Source organism: Gopherus evgoodei, unplaced genomic scaffold, assembly GCF_007399415.2.
Source record: "Gopherus evgoodei ecotype Sinaloan lineage unplaced genomic scaffold, rGopEvg1_v1.p scaffold_57_arrow_ctg1, whole genome shotgun sequence".
Taxonomy (NCBI): Eukaryota; Metazoa; Chordata; order Testudines; family Testudinidae; genus Gopherus; species Gopherus evgoodei.
Window position 1 is genome coordinate 532,811 of NW_022060078.1, and position 26,096 is coordinate 558,906.

Genomic DNA, 26,096 nt, shown 5'->3' on the forward strand with positions numbered 1-26,096 from the left:
TTCCTCTTTTCAAAATGGTCTTTTTCTTGTTTCTCCTTCCGGGAAAGGACATTTTGGGGGGGGGAGGGGGGATTGGCAGCATTGTCTGGACAGGACATGTCTCTTTTACCGGCCAACTCCCCGGGGAAGGACACAAGCTCTGCAGTTCAGAAACGTGTCTTTCCCCAGCTGTCGGCACAATGAAAGAGATTCGTCGCTCTCTGTGGGTTGCACGGTTGCCCAATTTTTTGGGGGGTGGGGTGTTGGGGGGGAGGTTTCCCGGACGACTCGCAAAATGTCAGTTTTCTTCGGCTCCGGGCCAGACCTGGAACCGGATTCTGATGGATCCGGCACAGCGCGGTAGCTTTAGCTGGGCCGAGCCTGGGTTTGTTTATCATGGCAGCCAATTTCCCCCACTGGCAAAACAAAAGTCATTGTGGGGGCCTTCCCCCCCCCTTTTCCAAAAAGTCAGAACATGGGGGGGTGCGAATTTCTGTTTGAAACAGGGAGAATTTCCTGATTGAGGGGTTTGTATTTTGAGCAGGGGGTGGAAAGGGAGCTGAAAATGTTTGTTTCTTCCTCAAATGCTTCCTTCCAAAATGAAAGCCCAAATTACGCCTGTAGAAAGGGAGAAACCCATCTCTGGAGACAGGGCCACCTGGGGCGGGGGGGGGGGCAAGGCAATTTGCCCCAGGCCCCGGAGGGGCCCTCACAAGAATATAGTTCTCTATAGTATTGCAACTTTTTTTTTATGGAAGGGGCCCCTGAAATTGCTTTGCCCGAGGCTCCCTGAATCCTCTGGGTGGCCCTGCCAGGAGTCCTGGCCCCCAGCTCTAACCACTAGACCGCACTCCCCTCCCAGAGCCGGGGAGAGAACCCAGGAGTCCTGATTCTCTATGGGGCCCCTTTTTGCCAATATAACTGCTGTGTCGGGGGGGTAGAACCAGCGGGGTTGTGGTTGAATTGGGGGGAGGGCAGGAGACGGCTACTGTGAGGCCAGGGGGCTGCACCAGAGGGGGTCAAGTTTAAGGCACTGGCTGAAGAGGCATTAAGTGCTAAGGCCACAGTGGTGGGAGACCTGTGTCAATGCGGGTGGAGGCATCAGGACTTTTCTAGAGAGGAAATGGAGCCGTCGGGGTCGGGACTGGAGAATGCTGGAGGAAGATGCGAAGACCCCTGGGTTTTTCTAGAGTGGAGATGGTGCCAGCGGGGTGGGATCTAGAGGTTTCTGGAGGAAAATGTGTAGGCATAAGGATTTTTCTAGAAGAGAGATGGTAGCGTTGAGGCAAGATGTAGAGATCTCTGGAGGAGGAAGTAGAGGCACTGGGATTTTTCTAGAAGGGAGAGGGAGGCACTGGGCCAAGGTCTAAAAGTTCCTGGAGAAGGACACAGAAACCCCAGGATTTTTCTAGAGGGGAGACAGAGGTGCCAGGGTGGGATCTAGAAATCTCCGGAGGCAGAAGCAGAGGCATTGGGATTTTTCTAGAGAGAGAGGCACTCGGATGGGATCTAGAGCTCTCTGGAGGTGGAAGCAGAGGTGTTGGGACTTTTCTAGAGGAGAAACGGAGGTACCACCAGGTGGGATCTAGAGATCACTGGAGGCGGAAGCAGAGGTGTTGAGATTTTTCTAGAGGAGAGATGGAGGCACCACTGGGGTGAGATCTAGAGATAGCTGGAGTTGGAAGCAGAGGCATTGGGATTTTTCTAGAGGAGAGACGGCAGCACCACTGGGGTGGGATCTAGAGATTGCTGGAGGCAGAAGCAGAGACATTGGGATTTTTCTAGAGAGAGAGGCACTAGGATGGGATCTAGAGCTCTCTGGAGGTGGAAGCAGAGGTGTTGGGACTTTTCTAGAGGAGAAACGGAGGTACCACCAGGTGGGATCTAGAGATCACTGGAGGCGGAAGCAGAGGCGTTGAGATTTTTCTAGAGGAGAGATGGAGGCACCACTGGGGTGAGATCTAGAGATAGCTGGAGTTGGAAGCAGAGGCATTGGGATTTTTCTAGAGGAGAGACGGCGGCACCACAGGGGTGGGATCTAGAGATTGCTGGAGGCGAAAGCAGAGGCATCGGGATTTTTCTAGAGAGAGGGGCACCGGGATGGGATCTAGAACTCTCTGGAGGTGGAAGCAGAGGTATCAGGATTTTTCTAGAGGAGAGATGGAGGCGCCGGCATGGGAAATACCAGTTTCTGGATGAAAACATGTAGGCACAAGGATTTTTCTGGAGGGGAGAAGGAGCCATTGGGGCGAGATCTAGACGTTTCTGGAGGAGGAAGTGGAGGCCCCGGGCTTTCTCGACAGGATGGATGGCGCGTTCTCTGGCTCTGAGGGGGCACCTGTACCCAGATTGCCTCCCACCCCGCAATCAGGGGGGTGCCCCCCGATAGCCCCATCCTTAACCCTTTGCTCTCTGAAGGGGCTGAGGGGGGCAACATTAGTGAGCCTGGGCCTCTCTCTGGGTGGTGAGGTAGTTTGAAAAGAGACTGGAGACCCAGGGTTCGATAAACGCCCACCCTGACACCCAGATGAAAGGGGGGCATTCGACTGGCTCAGCCGGGGGCGCCCCTGGGTGGTGAGGAGAGGGTGCTGACGTGGGGTGAATTCTGCACCGTGGCTGGGGCCTGTCTCAGGCAGCAAACAGGCCTGAAGGCGCATGGCTTCCCCTCCCCCTTCCCCCCGCTCAGGAAGCCAGGCATCCCCAGAAGAACCCAGGAGTCCTGAGGCCCCGCGGGAGGCTCACCCCCTGCCTCCCCCATTACTATAACAGTAACAGTGTCTCCTCCGGCTCCGGAGAATTCAGATGCTTGAGAGTTAATCCTCAGCAGGATGGGAACATGCCCCTATCTCCCGGTGAGGAAACTGAGGCACAAAAATGTGGACGAGCTGTGGCCCCGTCGCTGGGGATGGGACCCTGGAGTCCTGGGGGGGGCCACGATCCTGGCCCCAGCAGTGAGCCCGGCATCGCTCTTTGGTCTGGCTGCTGGCTCCGAATTAAATAAGAGCAATAAATAAGAGTGTCATGGATCCACCTGGCCCCCGCCCTGGCACAGTCGGATTCACAGTCCCTCTTCGACTGGCGCCAGAGAATGAGTACAAGCGGGTGAGGGGGGGGTGTTCCTGTCGCCATGGGAACCAAAGAGGTGGGAGGCATTGTCTGAAGGGAACTGTTGCTAGGGGACCCCCCACCCACCCACTCCAGCAGTGGCCAAAACGTTGTCACAGCAACAAAGGCCTGGTGTTCAACCGGGAACCTGCCATGTTGCCACGGCAACAGGGAGCTAAGGAGAACCCAGTTGCGCTGTAGTCAGGGGACTCAGTAGACGTGGGGAACCTGCCGTTGCCATGGCACCGATGGCCCAATCAGGACCTTTGTCCCATGGAAATGGGAGGCTACCATGACTACATGGCGCAAATAGGAGGGCCTTAGTGCCATTCCCATGTAAACCAGTCACTGCCAGGAGCTGTAGCATTGCCATGGTAACAGTCGACGGATGGAAGGACCTTGGCACCGTTCCCATGGACACCGGTCGCTGCCAGGAGCTGTAGCGTTGCCACACTAACAGGTGGCCGATGGAAGGGCCTTTGCACCGTTTCCATGGAAACTAGGAGCTGTAGCATTGCCACGGTAACAGTCGATGGAAGGGCCTTGGCACCATTCCCATGGACACCAGTTGCTGCCAGGGTCTGTAGCGTTGCCGTGGTAACAGTTGGCCAATGGGCGGGCCCTAGCGCTGCTCTCAGCGTTGCCACGGCTGCAGTGGAGCGAGGGCCAATGGGAGGTGGCGGTGCTCTTGCCCCAGCGACGGCTGGGCCCCCTGAGCTGGCCCAGTGGGGTCCATGGTCTGTGCTGGGGGTCAGCAGAGGGGTGGGTCAGTGCCCCCCACCGCTGCTCCGTCCAGTCGTCACCCAGTCAGCCACGATGAAGCCGAGACTCATCACCATGAAGATGAAGCCGAGGGCAGCGAAACAGGCAGCCTGGGGGACAGAAGGGGGAGGAGAAGGTGAGACCCCCCCCCAAGTACAGCACACAACCCCCCGCTGAGCTCCCTACCCCCACCCCACAGCATGGCACCCCCCACTGTGCCCCCTGCTCCCCAGGGCACTGTGCCCCTCCACTGGTGGGTACCTGGATTTTTGGCCTGGATCTCAGCGGTTCTTTTTCTCTGGGAACGATGCGGAGGTAGAAGATGCTGGGGAGGATAAAGATGAGACTGGGGGCGGAGGTGGCTCCTGACAAGAAAGAGGAGAGTGGTCAGACATGCAGCTACCTCTGGGGTGGGGTGAGACAGCTGAGGAGCAGCCACACAACGCTGCATGGAGGAGGGCTCGCCTGGTGCTGAGATGCAGCCACCTCTGGGGCAGGGCAACTGGAGAACAGCCACACATAACGCTCCATGGAGACGGCTCACCTTGGAAGGCCAACCCCCAGCCCATTTGAAGCCAGGGACTTACCAATGACTCCAAAGATATCCCGGATGTTAGGGACAAAGATGACCAGGAGATTGACCACGAACAGAAGGCAGATAGCGATGCTCACATGCCTAACCCAGCTAAAATCCTTCCCGTGGAAGAGGAGCTGCTGGATGGCTCTGCGGATCTGGGAGGAGACAAGGAAAAAGGTAAGGGATACGGTGCTGGTTCGCCCAGCGCTGAGATGCAGCTGCCTCTGGGGCAAGGGAGCCAGGGAACAGCCGCACATAACGCCACACCAAGCCAGCTCGCCCAGTGCCGAGATGCAGCCACCTCTGGGGCAGGGCAGCAAGGGAACAGCCGCACATAACGCCACACCAAGACAGCTCGCCCAGTGCCGAGATGCCGCCACTTTTGGGGTGAGGCAGCAAGGGAACAGCCACACATAATGCCACACCAAGACAGCTCGCTCGGCACCGAGATGCAGCCACCTCTGGAGCAGGGCAGCCATGACACGTACCGGGAAGAGCACCACGGGTACCGTCAGCGTGACGGCCATCAGCACAGCCAGGCGGACACAAAGGATGAGCCGGTCCAGGGGATCCACCCTGCTGTAAGTGTGCAGCATTTCCGGTTCGACGTTCCCTGCGGGAGACGGAAGGGTGGGAGAGAGGGTCGTTAGTTGGGGGCTGTTAGTCGGGATCCCCACGCAGGACCAGGTGAGGGGTGGAGGAACCGGGAGAGACGCGCAGCCGTAGCAGTGGGGTTGCGGGAGGGACAGCTGCGCAGAGGGGGCACTGATGGGGTCCATGCGGAGGGAGAGGGGGGAGCTGTGGAAGGGGGGGAAGGGGACCCTGCCGCCCCCTGCTGGAAGGGCCCAGCCCTGCACTGCCTTACCGAAGAAGGTGAGGTAGCCGAAGATGGCCGTCAGCAGGTACATGAAGAACATGGCCAGGATGGAGACGTTTGCCACACTCTGCATGCGCCGCTTCGAGGCCCTGGCGGGGGACAGACGAGTAAAACACCACCCTGCCCTGGGGCTGGCGGGGGAGAACCCAGGAGTCCGCGCTCCCAGTCCCACCCCACTGGAGCCCTCTCCCCTCCCACAGCCAGGGAGAGAACCCAGGAGTCCGGGCTCCCAGCCCCCCTACTGGACCCCACTCCCCTCCCACAGCCAGAGAGAGAACCCAGGAGTGGCTCCCAGCCCCCCTACTTGACCCACTCCCCTCCCACAGCCAGGGAGAGAACCCAGGAGTCCGGGCTCCCAGCCCCCCTACTGGACCCCACTCCCCTCCCACAGCCAGAGAGAGAACCCGGGAGTCCGGGCTCCCAGCCCCCCTACTGGACCCCACTCCCCTCCCACAGCCAGGGAGAGAACCCAGGAGTCCGGGCTCCCAGCCCCCTACTGGACCCCACTCCCCTCCCACAGCCAGAGAGAGAACCCAGGAGTCCGGGCTCCCAGCCCCCCTACTTGACCCACTCCCCTCCCACAGCCAGGGAGAGAACCCAGGAGTCCGGGCTCCCAGCCCCCCTACTGGACCCCACTCCCCTCCCACAGCCAGGGAGAGAACCCAGGAGTCCGGGCTCCCAGCCCCCCTACTTGACCCACTCCCCTCCCACAGCCAGGGAGAGAACCCAGGCGTCCGGGCTCCCAGCCCCGCTACTGGACCCCACTCCCCTCCCACAGCCAGGGAGAGAACCCAGGAGTCCGGGCTCCCAGCCCCACTACTGGACCCCACTCCCCTCCCACAGCCAGAGAGAGAACCCAGGAGTCCGGGCTCCCAGCCCCCCTACTGGACCCCACTCCCCTCCCACAGCCAGGGAGAGAACCCAGGAGTGGCTCCCAGCCCCCCTACTGGACCCCACTCCCCTCCCATAGCCAGGGAGAGAACCCAGGAGTCCGGGCTCCCAGCCCCCCTACTGGACCCCACTCCCCTCCCACAGCCAGGGAGAGAACCCAGGCGTCCGGGCTCCCAGCCCCCCTACTGGACCCCACTCCCCTCCCACAGCCAGGGAGAGAACCCAGGAGTCCGGGCTCCCAGCCCCCCTACTGGACCCCACTCCCCTCCCACAGCCAGAGAGAGAACCCAGGAGTCCGGGCTCCCAGCCCCCCTACTGGACCCCACTCCCCTCCCACAGCCAGGGAGAGAACCCAGGAGTGGCTCCCAGCCCCCCTACTGGACCCCACTCCCCTCCCATAGCCAGGGAGAGAACCCAGGAGTCCGGGCTCCCAGCCCCCCTACTGGACTCCACTCCCCTCCCACTGACTCGATCTCCCTGAATCCACCTGGCCCTTCCCCCTGCCCACCCCTCACCTGCGCAGCTCTGTGTAGATGGGCAGCACCTCCGGGTGACAGACGAAAGCGAAAGCCAAGATGGGGATGGTGTACGCGGTCTGTGGAGGGAGGGGAAGGGCTGACTGCTAGAGCCAGGTGAGAACCCAGGAGTCCTGGCTCCCAGCACCCCCCGCTCTAACCACTGGCCCCTACTCCCTCCCCAGAGCCAGGGAGAGAACCCAGGAGTCCTGGATCCCACCCCCCGCCCCCCGCGTTCTAACCACCGGCCCCCACCCGCGCTCTCACCTGGGAGTTGACGGTGAAGGTCTTGGCCGTGCACTCGTCCCCAGTGGTGCCAGCGGCGCTGGCGTTCTGCCCGTTGTAGTAGATGAGGGGGGTCACGGGCTCGGTCCCGTTCAGCGGGCAGGAGATCTGGAACTTCTTGTAGATCACCTGGGGGAAGCCACGGGGGCGCAGTGAGAGATACCCCTTCCCCAGCAGGGGGTTACCTCCCCACCAGTCAGGGAGCTGGGACCCAGGACTCCTGGGTTCTCTTCCCGGCTCTGGAAGGGGAGTGCAGTCTAGTTGTTGGGGCAGGGGGGCTGGGAGCCAGGACTCCTGGGTTCTCTCCCCAGCTCTGGGAGGGGAGTGGGGGCTGGTGGTTAGAGCTGGGGGGGTCTGGGAGCCAGGACTTCTGGGTTCTCTCTCTGACTCTGAGAGGGCAGTGGTGTCTAGTGGTTAGAGCAGGAGGAGGGGGCCTGGGAGCCAGGACTCCTGGGTTCTCTCTCCGGCTCTGGGAGGGGAGTGGGGGCTGGTGGTTAGAGCAGGGGGGGCTGGGAGCCAGGACTCCTGGGTTCTCTCTCCGGCTCTGGGAGGGGAGTGGTGTCTAGTGGTTGGGGAGGGGGGGCGCTAGGATCCAGGACACCTGGGTTCTCTCCCTGGCGGGCTGGCGGGGCAGGGTGGACTCACGGAGATGAGGAAGAAGACCATGCAGGTCAGCGAGAGCCCACTGGTGTACCCCAGATAGCCTGTGGGGGAGGCGAGAGAGGGTGAGACACGCAGGGCTGATCCCCGCCAGCAGGGGGTGCTAGCCCCCCCCCCTCCCAGCCCCACACTCACCAAGATGTTTCATGAGTGCCAGGGGCAGGATGATGCAGACGCTGACGATGATGATTAGCACGTTGCCGTTCATGTACCAGTTCCTGCGAGACACACGGGGCGGGGGTCAGCACCCCACAGCGCCCGCTGCTGGGGGCGGCGGGGTCAGGGGGGAAACACTCCTGCTCTGGGAGCGGGACATGGGCGGGAGGGAGGGGAGGGCAGGAACGGCCCCAGGTGACACAGGTGTGGGGCAAGACTCATGTGAGGGGGAGGGGGAGGGAATTAGAACCTTCTATGGGACCCACCAGGAACCCATGGAATTAGGAAGCTCCTTCCCCATGGCTCCATGCAATCTGTGGGGCCGGGAGCCAGGCTCTGGGAGGGGAGTCGGGTCTAGTGGTTAGAGTCAGGGTAGGGGGCTGGGAGCCAGGACACCTGGGTTGTCTCCATAGCTCTGGGAAGAGAGTGGGGTCTAGGGGTTAGAGCTGGGGGGGCTGGGAGCCAGAACTCCTGGGTTCTTCCCCCAGCTCTGGGAGGGGGGTGGGGTCTAGTGGTTAGAGTGGGGGTGGGGGTGGGGGGCTGGGAGCCGGGACACCTGGGTTGTCTCCCTAGCTCTGGGAGGGGAGTGGGGTCTAGGGGTTAGAGCTGGGGGGGCTGGGAGCCAGGACTCCTGGGTTCTTCCCCCAGCTCTGGGAGGGGAGTGGAGTCTAGTGGTTAGAGTGGGGGTGGGGAGCTGGGACACCTGGGTTGTCTCCCTAGCTCTGGGAGGGGAGTGGGGTCTAGTGGTTAGAGTGGGAGTGGGGGTGGGGGGCTGGGAGCCGGGACACCTGGGTTGTCTCCCTAGCTCTGGGAGGGGAGTGGGGTCTAGGGGTTAGAGCTGGGGGGGCTGGGAGCCAGGACTCCTGGGTTCTTCCCCCAGCTCGGGGAGGGGAGGGGAGTCTAGTGGTTAGAGTGGGGGTGGGGAGCTGGGACACCTGGGTTGTCTCCCTAGCTCTGGGAGGGGAGTAGGGTCTAGGGGTTAGAGCTGGGGGGACTGGGAGCCAGGACTCCTGGGTTCTCCCCACAACTCTGGGAGGGGAGTGGGGTCTAGGGGTTAGAGCTGGGGGGACTGGGAGCCAGAACTCCTGGGTTCTTCCCCCAGCTCTGGGAGGGGAGTGGGGTCTGGCAGGATGGTGCAGGGGCAGGGCTGACTGTAGGGGATGAGGGCACCGTGCCTGGGCAGGGAAGGCACGTGAACCAGAGAGCCAGATGTCCCCATTTATAGACAGGAATGAAGCCTGGGACCTTTCCCCTCTAGCGGGTGGTGGCTCCCATCTGCCCACAGGGCAGTGGGGCGGGAACGTGGCCTGGGGCTGGTGCCCCACATTATCTCACTCACTCCGTGTTCGCGGACAGGCCCAGGAACGTCTGGATCACTAGAGGCAACTCATATTTCACAATGTACAGGTAACTGGACATGGCTGCAAAACAAACGCCTGTGTGAGGATGCCTGGGTCCCCCTCCTGGCTCTGGGAGGGGAGTGGGGTCTAGTGGGTTAGAGCTGGAAGGGGAGTGGGGGGAGGCTGGGAGCCAGGACGCCGGGGTTCCCTGCCTGGCTCTAGGAGGGGAGTGGGGTCTAGTGGGTTAGAGCTGGAAGGGGTGTGGGGGGAGGCTGGGAGCCAGGACGCCGGGGTCCCCCTCCTGGCTCTGGGAGGGGAGTGGGGTCTAGTGGGTTAGAGCTGGAAGGGGAGTGGGGGGGAGGCTGGGAGCCAGGACGCCGGGGTCCCCCTCCTGGCTCTGGGAGGGGAGTGGGGTCTAGTGGGTTAGAGCTGGAAAGGGTGTGGGGGGGAGGCTGGGAGCCAGGACGCCGGGGTTCCCTGCCTGGCTCTGGGAGGGGAGTGGGGTCTAGTGGGTTAGAGCTGGAAGGGGAGTGGGGGGAGGCTGGGAGCCAGGACGCCTGGGTTCCCTGCCTGGCTCTGGGAGGGGAGTGGGGTCTAGTGGGTTAGAGCTGGAAGGGGTGTGGGGGGGAGGCTGGGATCCAGGACACCGGGGTCCCCCTCCTGGCTCTGGGAGGGGAGTGGGGTCTAGTGGGTTAGAGCTGGAAGGGGAGTGGGGGGGAGGCTGGGAGCCAGGACGCCGGGGTTCTCTGCCTGGCTCTGGGAGGGGAGTGGGGTCTAGTGGGTTAGAGCTGGAAGGGGAGTGGGGGGGAGGCTGGGAGCCAGGACGCCTGGGTTCCCTGCCTGGCTCTGGGAGGGGAGTGGGGTCTAGTGGGTTAGAGCTGGAAGGGGAGATGGGGGGAGGCTGGGAGCCAGGACACCTGGGTTCCCTGCCTGGCTCTGGGAGGGGAGTGGGGTCTAGTGGGTTAGAGCTGGAAGGGGAGTGGGGGGAGGCTGGGAACCAGGACGCCGGGGTCCCCCTCCTGGCTCTGGGAGGGGAGTGGGGTCTAGTGGGTTAGAGCTGGAAGGGGAGTGGGGGGGGGAGGCTGGGAGCGCCCCTCCTGGCTCTGGGAGAGGAGTGGGGTCTAGTGGGTTAGAGCTGGGAGGGGTGTGGGGGGGAGGCTGGGAGCCAGGACGCCGGGGTCCCCCTCCTGGCTCTGGGAGGGGAGTGGGGTCTAGTGGGTTAGAGCTGGAAGGGGAGTGGGGGGGGAGGCTGGGAGCCAGGACGCGGGGGTCCCCCTCCTGGCTCTGGGAGGGGAGTGGGGTCTAGTGGGTTAGAGCTGGAAGGGGTGTGGGGGGGAGGCTGGGAGCCAGGACGCCGGGATCCCCCTCCTGGCTCTGGGAGGGGAGTGGGGTCTAGTGGGTTAGAGCTGAAAGGGGAGTGGGGGGAGGCTGGGAACCAGGACGCCGGGGTTCCCTGCCTGGCTCTGGGTGGGGGCCAGAGGCTAGATCAGACTCTCACCTCCCGTGTTGTGCACACAGATGACCACCGCCGCCACCACCTTGCCGCCCGGGCCGAATGCCCGGTAACCCAGCTGTTCGTAGGCGCGGATCCCTGCGCGGGAGGAAAGAGACGGGAGTTAGAGAGCGTCAGCGCCCCCGCTGGGCGAGGCCGGGGCTGCAGGAGCCGGGCGCTTCCCCTCCCCCCCACTCACCTACAACGCCAGCACATTTCAGCAGCAGGTGGATGGAGTAAGCAGAGAGCACGGCGATGCAGATCAGCAGCACGCTGTGAAGAGAGAGGTGGGCAGCTGGAAGTGCCCCTCCCGGAGCCAGGGAGAGAACCCAGGAGTCCTGGTTCCCAGCCTCTCCCCCGCCCCGACCTCGACCACTAGATCCCACTCCCCTCCCGGAGCCGGGGAGAGAACCCAGGAGTCCTGGTTCCCAGCCTCTCCCCCGCCCCGACCTCGACCACCAGATCCCACTCCCCTCCCGGAGCCGGGGAGAGAACCCAGGAGTCCTGGTTCCCAGCCTCTCCCCCGCCCCGACCTCGACCACTAGATCCCACTCCCCTCCCGGAGCCGGGGAGAGAACCCAGGAGTCCTGGTTCCCAGCCTCTCCCCCGCCCCGACCTCGACCACTAGATCCCACTCCCCTTCCAGAGCCGGGGAGAGAACCCAGGAGTCCTGGTTCCCAGCCTCTCCCCCGCCCCGACCTCGACCACCAGATCCCACTCCCCTCCCGGAGCCGGGGAGAGAACCCAGGAGTCCTGGTTCCCAGCCTCTCCCCCGCCCCGACCTCGACCACCAGATCCCACTCCCCTCCCGGAGCCGGGGAGAGAACCCAGGAGTCCTGATTCCCAGCCTCTCCCCCGCCCCGACCTCGACCACCAGATCCCACTCCCCTCCTGGAGCTGGGGAGAGAACCCAGGAGTCCTGGTTCCCAGCCTCTCCCCCGCCCCGACCCCAATCACCAAATCCCACTCCCCTCCCGGAGTCGGGGAGAGAACCCAGGAGTCCTGGTTCCCAACCTCCCCACCCCACCCCGATCACCAAATCCCACTCCCCTCCTAGAGCTACGGAGAGAACCCAGGAGTCCTGGTTCCCAACCCCCAACCCCCACCCCGATCACCAAATCCCACTCCCCTCCCGGAGCCAGGGAGAGAACCCAGGAGTCCTGGTTCCCAACCTCCCCACCCCACCCCGATCACCAAATCCCACTCCCCTCCTGGAGCCAGGGAGAGAACCCAGAAGTCCTGGTTCCCAACCCCCAACCCCACCCCAATCACCAAATCCCACTCCCCTCCCGGAGCCAGGGAGAGAACCCAGGAGTCCTGGTTCCCAACCTCCCCACCCCACCCCGATCACCAAATCCCACTCCCCTCCTAGAGCTACGGAGAGAACCCAGGAGTCCTGGCTCCATCTGCTATAGCTCCCACCCATTGGTGCCACCTTGTGGAGGAGGAGTATATCTCACTGATCCCCATGCTGTGATCTTCCCCCAGGCAGTGCCCTATGGGGGCAGCAGGGACCCCAGCACAGCGATCTTCCCCCAGGCAGAGCCCTGTGGGGGCAGCAGTGACCCCAGCGCAGCGATCTTCCCCCCGGCAGTATCCTGTGGGGCAGCACTCACATGAACAGCACAATGCCCGTGTTCCTCATGGCGTAGGCGAGGCCCAGGATGCCGCTGCCCATGATGGCGTTGCTGAGATTAAAGACCGACATCCCAAACGACGTCTTCCCCTCGAACTGCAGGCAAGAGAGAGAGACGGGGCGGGGTGAGAACCTGGGGGAGGGTGGAGGTCAAAGGGCAAGGGTCAGAGGTCAAAGAACAAAGCAATTAATGGAGCGGACAAAGGCCAAAGGACACATTGCATCAATAGAAGGGCAAGGGTCACACACCAAAGATCAAAGGTCAGCGAGAGGGCAAAGGTTGGAGGTCAAAGATAAAACCACCTTAAGGTGAGGATGAGCATCAGAGGTCAAAGGACAACGGGGTGGCCAAAGAGGAAGGGCAACGAGAAAGTGCAAAGAGCTGAGGGCAAGGGTCAGAGGTCAAAGAGCAAAAGAGGAGGGGCAAGGCCGAAGGATAGTGCGGAGAGGGTGAGGGTCAGAGGTTAAAGGTGCCATGGGGTGTGGAATCAATGAAAGGTCAAAGGGCAGAGGTTAAAGGGACAGCAGGCGAGGGTCCAATGAAAGGTCAAAGGGCAGGTGTCAAAGAGGTGAGGGACTAGTCAAAGGATCTGGCTGCTGGGGGGTGGGATCGGCTCTGCATCGAGGCCCGGACGCCTGGGTCCCACTTACGTCGGTGAACTGGTTCAGCTTCTTGCTGGTGGCGTGGGGCAGGAAACCCTCCTGCTCGGCCGCCGTCACCTCCGCCGCGGGGTCCCTGCAAGGGGAAGGGCCGCAGGGTGAGAGGGCTGCGAGCTCGGACGCCTGGGTCCCTTCCCCAGCTCAGCTTGCCAGGCACTTCCCATCCAGAGCCTCCCCCTCCCCGATGCGGGGGTCGCCTGCCCAGCCGCCCCCGGTAGCCCTGGTCCAGATACCCCCATTACTCCCCCCACTAGCCCCATCCATTCCCCCACCGCCCTCCAATACTTACCCATCCTCCAGGCCGCTGGCTTTGTCACACTCCGGGACAGACCCGTTTAACATCTCCAGCCCCTCCTGCTCCTCCATCTTCTGCAGCTCCATGGTGGACACGGGCCGGTTCGGGGTGCGGACGTGATGCGTGTGTCAGAGATCGCAACTGGGGCACAGCGCATGGGTCACCTTCCCACCTAGAAACCCAGAGAAAGGGCTCAGCCAGGAATGCCCCCACCCAAACGGAGAAGCTCAATCCCTGCATAAGTTGGGGGGGCTGAGAGCCAGGACTCCTGGGCTCTCTCCCCAGCTCTGGGAGGAGAGTGGGGTCGGGATGGGGGGGCTGGGAGCCAGGATTCCTAGGTCCTCTCCACACCTCTGGGAAGGGAGTGGGGTCCGGATGGGGGGGCTGGGAGCCAGGACTCCTGGGTTCCCTCCCCAGCTCTGGGAGGGGAGTGGGGTCCAGTGGTTAGAGCAGGGCAGGCAGCAAGGGACAGTCTCCCAGGAGGGCCAGTGGCGTGAACACGAGATTCGCCACTGCCCGTCATCCGGGATCCCGCGGATGAAATCTGAACGCAAAGAGGCAACGGCCCTGACGGATCCACTCCCAGGACAGCATTTTCCCATCATCCCCGGTCCAGAATTCACAGATCTCAAGCCCAGACGGGATTCCCAGGATCACCTAATCCAAGCTCCGATATCACACAGTCTCTGCGACCTCCCAGAAACAACCCCTGGGCAGATCTTTTAGCAAAACACCCCGTCTTGGCTGCAAGCTGGCCCATGACGGCTTATCCCGCATGGAATCAAGAATTTTACAGTCCAAAGTTGTAGGGTTTTTTTCTCATCAAAGATTGGCCTTTTTGCTCAGTCTGACTTTCACCCAAAACATCTCGGGGACCTTTCGAGTTGTTAAGCCTCCAATTTTCTATATTTTGCAGCATCGCGTCGTCTAACTGAGCCGATTTTCTCCTTTGAAAGTTGCACTTTGCCACGTGAGCTAATTTCCTAAATGGTCCCTTTCCCCCCACATTCAAAATGCCACTTTTTCTAATGCAGCCATGGTTTCTATTTTTAGAAACGCCAAAATTTCTACTTGAAGTTTTCTCATTTCAAAGCCTCAGTTTGTCCAATGAATCAATTCTTTCTAATTCTGACATTTCAATTTTCCTAACAAAATCCCGTGTTACATTTGGAACTGTCCGTTTACCTAAACCATCCAAATGATCTCGTACTGACATATCTGATTTTCTAATAAAGCAAATATTCCCATGTTCAAACTGTTTTCATTGAATCACAGTTTCTATTTTTGACATTGAAAATGTCCTGAATAACCTTTTCCTCTATTTCTGAACTGTCAAAATGTCCAATTAACCCGTTTTCCTCATTTTGAAATGTCAGATTTGCTAATGAAAATACTTGAAAAACACTGGGACGTCCATTCATCTCGCTGAGCCAAGTTATTTATTTTGGAAGTGTCCAACTTTGTACCGTTGGACATTCGAAATGTCCTTTTCACTTTTTAAAACTTTTGAAATATCAAATGTTTCTAATTAGAGTAATCACTTTTCCATTTTTTACATTTCATAAGTTCTAATTATTTGCAGTTTGCTTCAATTTCCAATTTCGCAAACCATCCTTTCTCCTCATTTTGAAAATGATTTTTTTTTAAATTTCCAATTTTTAAACGGCCTGATTCAGCCAATCCTCCTCATTTTGAATTTGCTGCTCAATCCAATTTCCAAATCTTGACTTTTCAAAGTTCCTAATTAGCCCCTTCCTTGAAACTGCTCCCTTTTCAATGATTAAATTCCGATTTCTGCACATTTCAAATGTCCTAAGTAACCCAGTTTCCTATCAGTGAAACGTCCCATTTTCAAATCAGTCAGGCCCAGCTCTTCAAACGCATTTCGGTGCCTAATTCCCTTTGACTGATGAAATCTGAGCACATTGAGTGCCGTGAAATGGACAATTTCTCCTCTCCCAAACCTTAACACGCGTGAGCAGAATTAGATACGGGCTTACAAACGAGGCTTTGTCCACGGGCATTAACACTTCCTGATCTCGGCCAGAAAAACTTCACCTGATCCATCCTGTCACACCAGCCACCTGGGAGGCAGGGTGGGGGGTTCATGTGACTGTCCCTTCCTCGCCCCCACTGAGAGCAAAGCAATAGTTGAACCGATTGCCTGGTGGAGGGGAGGGGGACGTCAACTGATGGATGCAATGAGCTGATCAGAAAGAAGCCCCCCTGCCCACCATTTTTCAGATGGGGAAACTGAGGCACGGCTAGTCATCCCAGGTCCTGGGAGGCCTAGAATAGCTTCCCAACCACTTAACAACACTTCCCTTCCGTGATGGGACAGAGAGAATGTCACCAACAGACTCACAGCGCTGAGAGGGGAGTGGTGTCTAGTGGTGAGAGCAGGGGGAGGGGTCTAGGAGCCAGGACTCCTGGGGTCTCTCCCCAGCTCTGGGCAGTGAGTGGAGTCTGGTGGTGAGAGCAGGGGGGCTGGGAGCCAGGACTCCTGGGTTCTCTCCCCAGGTCTGGGAGGGGAGTTGGGTCTGGTGGTGAGAGCAGGGGGGGCTGGGAGCCAGGACTCCTGGGTTCTCTCCCCAGGTCTGGGAGGGGAGTTGGGTCTGGTGGTGAGAGCAAGGTGGGGCTCAGAGTCAGTGGGTTGGCTGATGTCTTCAGTAACGGAGCAGCAGGGAACGCACGGGAACAGCGGCCGCCCGGGGCAGGTTGTGCGCCCGTCCCGGCTGGGTGGGGTGGGAAGGCGCCTGGCTCCCCCTAAGGGCAGGAGCTGGCACTGCGCCCATTCCTGCATTTCCCACATGCTGGGGCTTAACTTTGATGCCTGATCCCTCAGGACAGGGCGACCGCACCCTCCTGGGGTCTCTCCCCGGCTCGGGGAGGGGAGTGGGGGCTGGTGGTTAGAGCGGGGGGGGCTGGGAGCCAGGACTCCTGGGTTCTCTTCCTGGCTCTGGGAGGGGAGTGCGCTCTAGTGGTTAGAGCAGGGGGGCCGATAGCGAGGACTCAGGGCCACCCAGAGGATTCAGGGGGCCTGGGGTCTTTGGCGGTGGGGGTCCTTCCGCTCCAGGTCTTTGGGAAACTTCTGCAGTGGGTCCTGGAGCCAGGGGCGGCTCTAGACATTTTGCTGCCCCAAGCACGGCAGGCAGGCTGTCTTGGGTGGCTTGCCTGCGGAGAGTCCACCGAAGCCGTGGGACCAGCGGATCCTCCGCAGGCAAGTTGCCGAAGGCAGCCTGCCTGCCACCCTGGCGGCGCCGATAGAGCGCCCCCCGCGGCTTGCCACCCCAAGCAGAGCGAGTGAAGAACCCGCTGCCGAACTGCTGCTGAAGACCCAGAGCAAAAGAAGCTCTGGTTCTTCGGCAGCAGGTCCTTCACTCGATCCGGGTGTGTTTTGCGGCACTGAAGGACCTGCAGCCGAAGACCCACCGAAAACTCTCATGGGGGCCCCTATGGGGCCCAGGGCAAATTGCCGCACTCCCCCCCCTGCCCCAGCCGGCCCTGCCAGGACTCCTGGGTTCCATTCTTAGTTCTGGGAGGGCAGTGGGGTTCAATGCTTAGAGCGGGGCAGGGGGCTGGAAGCCAGGACTCCTGGGTTCTCCCCCTGGCCCGGGGAGAGGAAGGGAGTCTAGTGCTTAGCACAGGTGTTGGGGGGAGGGACTGGGAGCCTGGACGCCCGGGTTCTACTTCCTCACTCAGATCAGTCCCAATCTGAGGCTCCCTGTCTCGCCTTCCCGTTCCCGCCCCAGAGGGTGGCAGCGGCCCACCATGCTCGGGCCCCACTCTCTAGCTCCCCCCTCCCCCCCCCCCCCGCAAAGCTGGACCCCGGCTTCAGAAACTGAGACGGGGGGAAAGGTCAGGAAGGGCCCAGCACTGATGTGGCACGAGGCCTTGAGGAGCTGCTGGGACTAGCGGGGCCCCAGGGCACCCCACTACCAGAGCTGGGTTAGAACCCAGGAGTCCGGCTCCCAGCCCCCCACTGCTCTAACCACCAGCCCCCACTCCCCTCCCAGAGCCGGGGAGATCCTGGGATCCCTTCACATGATCCTCACACAGGGGAGGTCTCTCCTCGAAGGTTTGGAGTGGTTGGGAAACGTTTGACCCAGTACCCGGAACCTACACTGGGGTCCGGGCAGCGAGAGGTTAACCCCGGCCCATACCTGTGAAAGGTCTTTGGAGGGGGGGCACAGATCCAGAGCAGAGGGAGGCTGAAAGCCCGGACTCCTGGGTTCCCTCCCCAGGGCACCCTAATACCAGAGCTGTGGAGAGAACCCAGGAGTCCAGCTCCCAACCCCCCCAACCACTAGACCCCACTCCCCTCCCAGAGCCAGGGAGAGAACCCAGGAGTCCTGGCTCCCAGCCGCCCCCCCCCCCGCTCTAACCACTAGCCCCCACTCCCCGGCCAGAGCCAGGCAGGGCTCCGGCTCCCAGGCAGCTGCAGAACACGTGGCTGCTGCTGGCTCCAGGGGGTGGGGGACGGAAGGAGGGGGGTGGGAGAGAGGAGGGGGGGATTTGAGAGGGGGAGCTGGGATTTAACCACTGACATGCTGGAGAGAAACTAGCCAAACCAGAGCCCCCCCCAACTTCCTGACAACGCCCCCAGAAAGTTGTGGGTAAGGCCCCCCCCACAGACCCTCCCCAATGATTATGGGGCCATGGGGGGTGATCTTGTTGGGGGGGTGATGGTGCAATGCTCCCCCTCATCTGTCTGCCCCCCCATCCGTCGGCCCCCCACCCCGGCCTCTGCTGCCGCCCCCCCCACCCCAGGGTGGCTGATGCAACCGCCTCGTGGCCTTACACCAGGGGTTGTGTCCCCGCCGCGCACTCACACCCGGCGCTTCACACTCACCGTGCGAGGCGAGAAAAGGGGGAGCAGGCCAGACGGGGAGATCCGGGGTCGGGCCGGGGGTGTGTGTGTGTTGGGGGGTGTCGCACACCGAGCCACACGCTCCCCACCACACACCCGCGCCAAGAGATGTGCACACACCGGCCACGCCACGGCCAATCACACCCCTGCGCGGGAGGGGGCCCTGGGCGGGCCGGAGGGGGTGTGAGTCAGGCGCACAACGTGCAGATGGGCACAGTGCACAACGACACTCCCCGCAACACAACACAGATACACACACACACACACACAGCCCGCTGGCCCTACACAACAACACCCCTCGCAACACAACACAGATCAACACACACACACACACAGCCCACTGGCCCTGCACAGTGACAACCCCTGCAACACAACACAGATCAACACACACACACACAGAGCCCGCTGGCCCTACACAACAACACCCCTCACAACACAACATAGATCAACACACACACACACACACAGAGCCCGCTGGCCCTGCACAACACCCTCACAACGCAACACACACAGCCCACTGGCCCTGCACAGCGACAACCCCTGCAACATAACACAGATCAACACACACACGCACACACACAGCCCGCTGGCCCTACACAACAACACCCCTCGCAACACAACACAGATCAACACACACACAGCCCGCTGGCCCTGCACAGCAACACCCCCTGCAACACAACACAGATCAACACACACACACAGAGCCAGCTGGCCCTGCACAACGACACCCCCCGCAACACAACACAGATCAACACACACAGCCTGCTGCCCCTGAACAACTACACCCCCCGCAACACAACACAGATCAACACACAGAGCCAGCTGGCCCTGAACAACTACACCCCCTGCAACACAACACAGATCAACACACACACACACACACAGCCCGCTGGCCCTGCACAGCAAGACCCCCTGCAACACAACACAGATCAACACACACACACACACATGCAGCCCGCTGCCCCTGAACAACTACACCCTCTGCAACACAACACAGATCAACACACACACACACACAGAGCCAGCTAGCCCTGAACAACTACACCCCCCGCAACACAACACAGATCAACACACACACACACAGCCCACTGGCCCTGCACAGCGACACTCCCTGCAACACAACACAGATCAACACACAGCCCTCTGGTGCTGCACAACCACACAACTTCGCAACACAACACAGATCAACGCACACACATACACAGCCTGCTGGCCCTGCACAATGACACCCTCTGCAACACAACACAGATCCACACTCACAAACAGCCCACTGGCTCTGCACAACCCCTCCTGCAACACAACACAGAGATTAACACACACACACCCTACTGGTCCTGCACAACAACAACCCCTGCAACACCACACAGATCAACAGACACTACACTGACCCTGCACAACGACACTGATCAAGACACACAAACAGCCTGCTGGCCCTGGACACCAACACCCATTGCAGCATGACACCCCATCCTTCTGCCAACACACACAGATCAACACACAAACATACAGTTCAACACACACACTCTAAAGTTTCCAACAAACAGCCTCGAGTCTACACCACCACATCTCCTCCAGCACAACACACATACATGTCACCTCCTGTGCCCCCGCAACACACACACAACACCCAGAATCAACTGTGTTCACCTGTCAACACACAACACGCACCTCCTACCCCAAAATTGATCAACTCACCCCTGACTACCCCCCAACACACACACAGAGCCAGCTGTCCCCAATGCAATCACACACCTGCCAGTCCCATGGCACACACAATCCACACTGCACGCCTCTGCTTCCTCCCAACACAACGTGAATGCATGGACCAACACACACACAGAGCTGGGCTTGTCCCCTTCAGCAGGGGGGACACACCCACAAACACACCGGGACTCCCACTAAAGAAACATACACACCTAGTGGTTGGGGGGAGGGGGGGGCTGGGAGCCAGGACTCCTGGGTTCTCTCCCCAGCTCTGGGAGGGGAGTGGGGGCTGGTGGTTAGAGCAGGGGGGCTGGGAGCCAGGATGCCTGGGTTCTCTCCCTGGCTCTGGGAGGGGAGTGGGGGCTGGTGGTTAGAGCAGGGGGGCTGGGAGTCAGGACTCCTGGGTTCTCTCCCTGGCTCTGGGAGGGGAATGGGGGCTGGTGGTTAGAGCGGGGAGGCTGGGAGCCAGGATGCCTGGGTTCTCTCCCCGGCTCTGGGAGGGGAATGGGGGCTGGTGGTTAGAGCGGGGGGGCTGGGAGTCAGGACTCCTGGGTTCTCTCCCTGGCTCTGGGAGGGGAATGGGGGCTGGTGGTTAGAGCGGGGAGGCTGGGAGCCAGGATGCCTGGGTTCTCTCCCTGGCTCTGGGAGGGGAGTGGTGTCTAATGGTTAGAGCGGGGGGGGCTGGGAGCAGGACTCCAAGTGCTTTACCCCACTGGACCCAGCTACTCCAGCGTTGGCCTCTCCCAGCAGGGGGTGCTGTGGGGTGTGAGGCAGGATGCTGGCTGTGGGGGGAGCGCCCAGCTCGGGGGAGAGCCGGGTCCAGCTGGCAGCTGCGGGAGTTTCCATAGTGCACTGTGAGGCGTGTACACACCCACTGGGATTCATGTCTCTATAAGGGCCGGTGGCGGGCGCGTCTCGGGGCCGCGTCCTGCCTTCGTCTTCCCCTTCGGACCCTGACGCTAACGCGTTTGCATCTGACAGAAGTTTTTAATCAGGCCTCGTGGCTAATTGGCTGTAATTATTCCAGTGTTCGTTAAAATATCCCAGGGGGAGCACTAACATAATTATAGTTAGCAGCCGTTGAGGGTGTGTCAGAGTCAGGAACAGCTAATTACCAGACAGAGAGGAACCCAGGACTCCTGGTTCCTAGCCTCCGATCCCCTGCTCTAACCACTAGACACCACTCCCCTCCCAGAGTCAGGGAGAGAACCCAGGAGTCCTGGCTCCCAGCCCCGCCTGCTCTAACCACCAGACCCAACTCCCCTCCCAGAGATGGGGAGAGAACCCAGGAGTCCTGGCTCCCAGCCCCCTTGCTCTAACCACTAGACCCCACTCCCCTCCCAGAGCCAGGGACAGGACCCAGCCTGGGCTGGTCAGAGCCAGGGAAGCAGATGAGAGTCAGGAGGGGGGAGCCTCAGTGGCCTTGCATTGCTGTCCCCCCATACGGCCTCCCTTGGCTCCCACCCCCAGCTAGCGCCCTGCCCCGCTGCCCACAGCGCCCCCTGGTGGGTGAGGTCGGGACTAAACCAAGAAGGGACAGGAGGGGTGGGGGGGTAAACCCAGATCCCTTGCAGACCCCAGGGGTTCACCCCCACCCCGTGTCCCAGTGCCCTTGCCAGCCGCGGCCTGGGAAGCCGGATAAACTAATCACTGGATCACAATGCGCGCCCCGCCCGCCAGCAATGCCCCTCCATGTGCTTCCCCACCCTCCCCTCCCCTCCCCCATTACAGAGCGTCCCATTCACAATTCCCAGCCCGGCCCAGCACTGGGGGGCGGATCTGCCCTCGAGAGCCACCTGCTCCTTCATTGCAGGCGAGATAAGGAGGGACGGGGCTTTCGCCTTTGGTCAGGGCGTAGGACAATACTCCGACAATACTGGTACAGGGCGTAGGACAATACTGGTACTCTGAGCAGCATTACTGCCACTCCTGCAACCGCTGCGGCTGGCAGCCCGAGACGCGGCTTTCAGCATTTGTCCTGGTGTAGAGAGGGTGGGGTTGGGTGTAGAAACACCGTTACCCTCAACAGTGCAACTGACATCGTTACTGCTAGTGCTACTCACGGTGTTAGCAACACCGTTACCCTCAACAGCGCTACAAACCCTGCTAGTGTGGCACAGGGTGTTAGCAACACTGTTACCCTCAACAGCGCTACACACACTGTTCCTGCTAGTGCTGCAGGCTGTGTTAGCAACACCGTTACCTTCAACAGAGCTACACACACTGCTAGTGCAGCACAGGGTGTTAGCAACACTGTTACCCTCAACAGCGCTACAAACGCTGGTCCTGCTAGTGCCACAGACTGTGTTAGCAACACTGTTACCCTCAACAGCGCTACAAACACTGCTACTGCGGCACAGGGTGTTAGCAACACTGTTACCCTCAACAGCGCTACAAACGCTGGTCTTGCTAGTGCCACAGACTGTGTTAGCAACACTGTTACCCTCAACAGTGCACAGACACAGTTACTACTCATGCTACAACCATTAGCAACATCAATACCCTCCACAATGCTACAGACTCCATTCCTGCTAGTGCTACACAGTGTTAGTTACACTGTTACTGCTCTCACTGTTGCCAGAAATACTCCAAACTGTTATCACTCGCAAATAGCATCATTAACATCACCACAAACACAGTGACAGTGAACGTTGTCACTCATACTCCAAGACTGCTACCCCAATTCTGGGAACACTGTAACCTCCTGATTTATGCTACTGACACTGTCACTAATTGTAGGAATGGGGTAGCACTGATGTTATAACCACTAATCCTACACGTACTCTGCTCAGTAACATCACCCTCACCCCGTCACGGCTCCCAATAATACAGCTGTTACCTCTGATTCTCCCGTCGCTACCCACATTGTAAGCACCATTACTACTTACAGTTATTATTCCAACTCTGAAGAGTTACTAGCCAAATGGTACCATCAACACACCAGTTACTAGTGAAATCAGTGCCACTCATACTGCAAGTAGTTATTACTAAAATTGGCACAAGTAATACTCCAAAAAGTTACTCATGGTCCAAAAGGTCACTGCTCACATGGATACCACTAATACTGCACAGAGTCACTAATACTCTGCAGGGTTACAGGTCAAATGGATATAGCCAATGTTCCCAAGTTAATACTCAAACGGACATCACTAATACCCCGAGTTACTAGTCAAATCGATATCACTAATACTCCACCACTAATACTCCGAGTTACTAGTCAAATCAATATCACTAATACTCCACCACTAATACTCCAAAGAGTTACTAGTCAAGTCAATAACATTAATGCGCCAGTTATTAATACTCTAACTAGCTACTACTTGAATTGATACCACTAATACCCCGAGTTACTAGTCAAATCAATATCACTAATACTCCACCACTAATACTCCAAAGAGTTACTAGTCAAGTCAATAACATTAATGCGCCAGTTATTAATACTCTAACTAGCTACTACTTGAATTGATACCACTAATACCCCGAGTTACTAGTCAAATCAATATCACTAATACTCCACCACTAATACTCCAAAGAGTTACTAGTCAAGTCAATATCACTAATACTCCACCAGTAATACTCCGAGTTACTAGTCAAATCAATATCACTAATACTCCACCACTAATACTCCAAAGAGTTACTAGTCAAGTCAATAACATTAATGCGCCAGTTATTAATACTCTAACTAGCTACTACTTGAATTGATACCACTAATACCCCGAGTTACTAGTCAAATCAATATCACTAATACTCCACCACTAATACTCCAAAGAGTTACTAGTCAAGTCAATAACATTAATGCGCCAGTTATTAATACTCTAACTAGCTACTACTTGAATTGATACCACTAATACCCCGAGTTACTAGTCAAATCAATATCACTAATACTTCAACTCTAATACTCCAAAGAGTTAGTAGTCACGCCAATGCATCAGTTATTAATACTCCAACTAGCTACTGCTTCAATCAATACCACTAATACCCCAACGAGTTACTACTCAAATCGATATCACTCATACTCCACCACTAATACTCCAAAGAGTTACTAATGCTCCAAACGGTTACTACTCAAATCACTACCACTAATACTCCGTGGAGTTACTACACGAACTGCTCACATCAATACTCCACAGTCACTACTTACTAGATGCCACTAATACTCCAGCTAGTTACTACCCAAGCTGGTATCACTCATACGCCAGAGTTACTCAAACCAATTCCATTAATACTACAGACAACCTGAGTACTTACAATTGTTACCACTAATTCCAGGATCAATGTTACTTCTCAAATCCTCACCAGAAGTTGGCACCGCAGCTACTACTCGCCTGGTTCCTGAGATTTCTGTCCCTGTTAACGCCTCGGACTCGCGCTGCTCTGTCCAGTGGCCGATTTCTCTCCGAAAAGAAAGACCCTCATTCACATTCACCCAGCAACTTTTCAACAGTTAAGAGGATTTGGGGGGAGCCTCCCAGCTACTCAGACAAGGACTAGCCACCGGAAGACAGTCACTTCTGGTTTTGAAGTTGGAAAATTGCAGCCAGGACTCCTGGGTTCTCTCTGGCTCTGGGTGGGGAGTGGGGGCTGGTGGTTAGAGTGGGCGGGGGAGCTGGAAGCCAGGACTCCTGGGTTCTCTCCCTGGCTCGGGGAGGGGAGCAGGGTCTGGTGGTTAGAGAGGGAGGGGGCTCAGAGCCAGGACTCCTGGGTTCGCTCCCCAGGATCTGGTGGTTAGAGCGGAAGGGGGGCTGGGAGCCAGGACTCCTGGGTTCTATCCCTTTCTCTGGGAGGGGAGTAGTGCCTAATGGTTACAGCAGGGGGGCAGGAGCCAGGACTCCTGGGTTCTCTCCCCGGCTCAGGGAGGGGAGCAGGGTCTGGTGGTTAGAGCAGGGGGGGCTGGGAGCCCGGACTCCAGGGTTCTCTCCCCAGCCCTGTGAGCGGAGCAGCTGGCCAGCTGGCACCGGAAGGGAGGCCACAGGCTCAGACTGGAACAAGCCAAGTTCTGGCAGGTCAGGACGCCCCGGGCTGAGCACCCCCCTACCCCCCACGTGGCGGGCTCCGCATCACTCACCCTGGGCGCGGAGCGGAGGGTCCCGGCGCGGGCGGCGGGACTAGCGGACTGGGGCAGCCGGGCGGGGCGCGGGTAGCGCTGGGAGGAGATCAGGTTACCCATTGCATCAGCCCTTTGCAGGGGCACATCCGGCTGTGGGAGGGGACCGGACTCCTGGGTTCTATTCCCTGGGGAGCGGGGATCCCGGACTCCTGGGTTCTATTCCCTGGGGAGGGGAGTGGGGGCTGGTGGTGGGAGTAGGCGGGGCGGGAGAGTAGGACTCCAGGGTTCTATCCAGGGGGCTGGGAGCCAGGACACCTGGGTTCTCTTCCAGGCTCAGAGAGGGGAGTGGGGACTGGTGGTTAGAGCACAGGAGGGTGGGGGCTTGGAAGCCAGGACTCCTGGGTTTCAGTCTGCAACTCAGAGAGGGGAAGGGAGTGGGCTCTGGTGGGTTAGAGCAGGGAGAGGCTGGGAGCAGGACTCCTGAGTTCTCTACCAGCTCTGGGAGGGGAGTAGGGTCTAGTGGTTACAGCAGGAGGGTATCCTTTTAATCCAGCTCCCCCTTAGGACCCTGCCTCAGTTTACCCAAGCCTGGATTGTTTTCTTCTTTATAACTAGAATCACCCCATTCAATTTTTGTTTTAAAATTCTGCTGTGGCAATTGATTCCCTAGGGCTTAAAAACCATCCCAATCTCACGGAACCACACGGCCACCCAGCCGCCACTCCAGGGGAGGCGCCAACCCTCAGCCCCAGCCGGGTTAGAAACGGAGAGAGCCGGAGCAACCCAGGCCAGGAGAGACCCCAGGGAGCCCCTGGAGATGTGCAGGCCGGGAGGGATCCCTGGGAGCCCCGGGTCTGAGCTCAAGCAGATAAACTCTCTTATTAAACTGCTCTGGGGCCCCAGGCTTCATGGAGACACAGGATGGGGCTGTGGGTGGATCTGAAAAATGGCCCCAGGGGAGGGGGTGTTAGGCAGACAGAAGCACATTCTCCCCCAGACAGAGGCCAGGTTGCATCTCTAGGAAGGAGATGTGCCAGCCTGCCTCAAAGTGAGAGAGAAGGGGGAGAGGGGATCACCCATCAGGTCACTGCAGTACAGGGAACATGACACACATGGCCACAGTCCTGAGTGCATCCATTGCAAGGCAGTGGTGATATAGACAACCCAGCCCCCTGCTCAAACGCACTAGACCCCCCCTCCCATCCTGGCACCAGGGAGAGAACTCAGGAGTCTTGGCACCCAGCC

At 59.2% G+C, this 26,096-nt stretch overlaps 1 protein-coding gene across 5 annotated transcripts; it reads right to left on the reverse strand.

The window, feature by feature from the left end:
• Positions 1-1,874: 1,874 nt before the first annotated feature.
• On the reverse strand, positions 1,875-24,945 carry SLC38A5 (solute carrier family 38 member 5). Of its 5 annotated transcripts, none has more exons than XM_030547321.1 (16): positions 24,870-24,945; positions 13,225-13,402; positions 12,927-13,011; positions 12,256-12,371; positions 10,839-10,912; positions 10,646-10,738; positions 9,147-9,228; positions 7,787-7,869; positions 7,637-7,695; positions 6,974-7,120; positions 6,707-6,786; positions 5,289-5,389; positions 4,912-5,036; positions 4,434-4,578; positions 4,108-4,211; positions 1,875-3,956 (listed from the first exon to the last, which is right to left on the reverse strand). In XM_030547321.1, the coding sequence occupies exons 2-16, from the start codon at positions 13,314-13,316 to the stop codon at positions 3,852-3,854; spliced, it is 1,491 nt and encodes a 496-aa protein (XP_030403181.1). In that variant the 5' UTR covers positions 13,317-13,402; positions 24,870-24,945; the 3' UTR covers positions 1,875-3,851. The 5 variants fall into 5 exon arrangements, with proteins under 5 accessions (XP_030403181.1, XP_030403183.1, XP_030403182.1 ...); XM_030547323.1 differs by lacking the exon at positions 24,870-24,945 and adding an exon at positions 24,314-24,378; XM_030547322.1 differs by lacking the exon at positions 24,870-24,945 and adding an exon at positions 24,053-24,124.
• Positions 24,946-26,096: the final 1,151 nt, after the last annotated feature.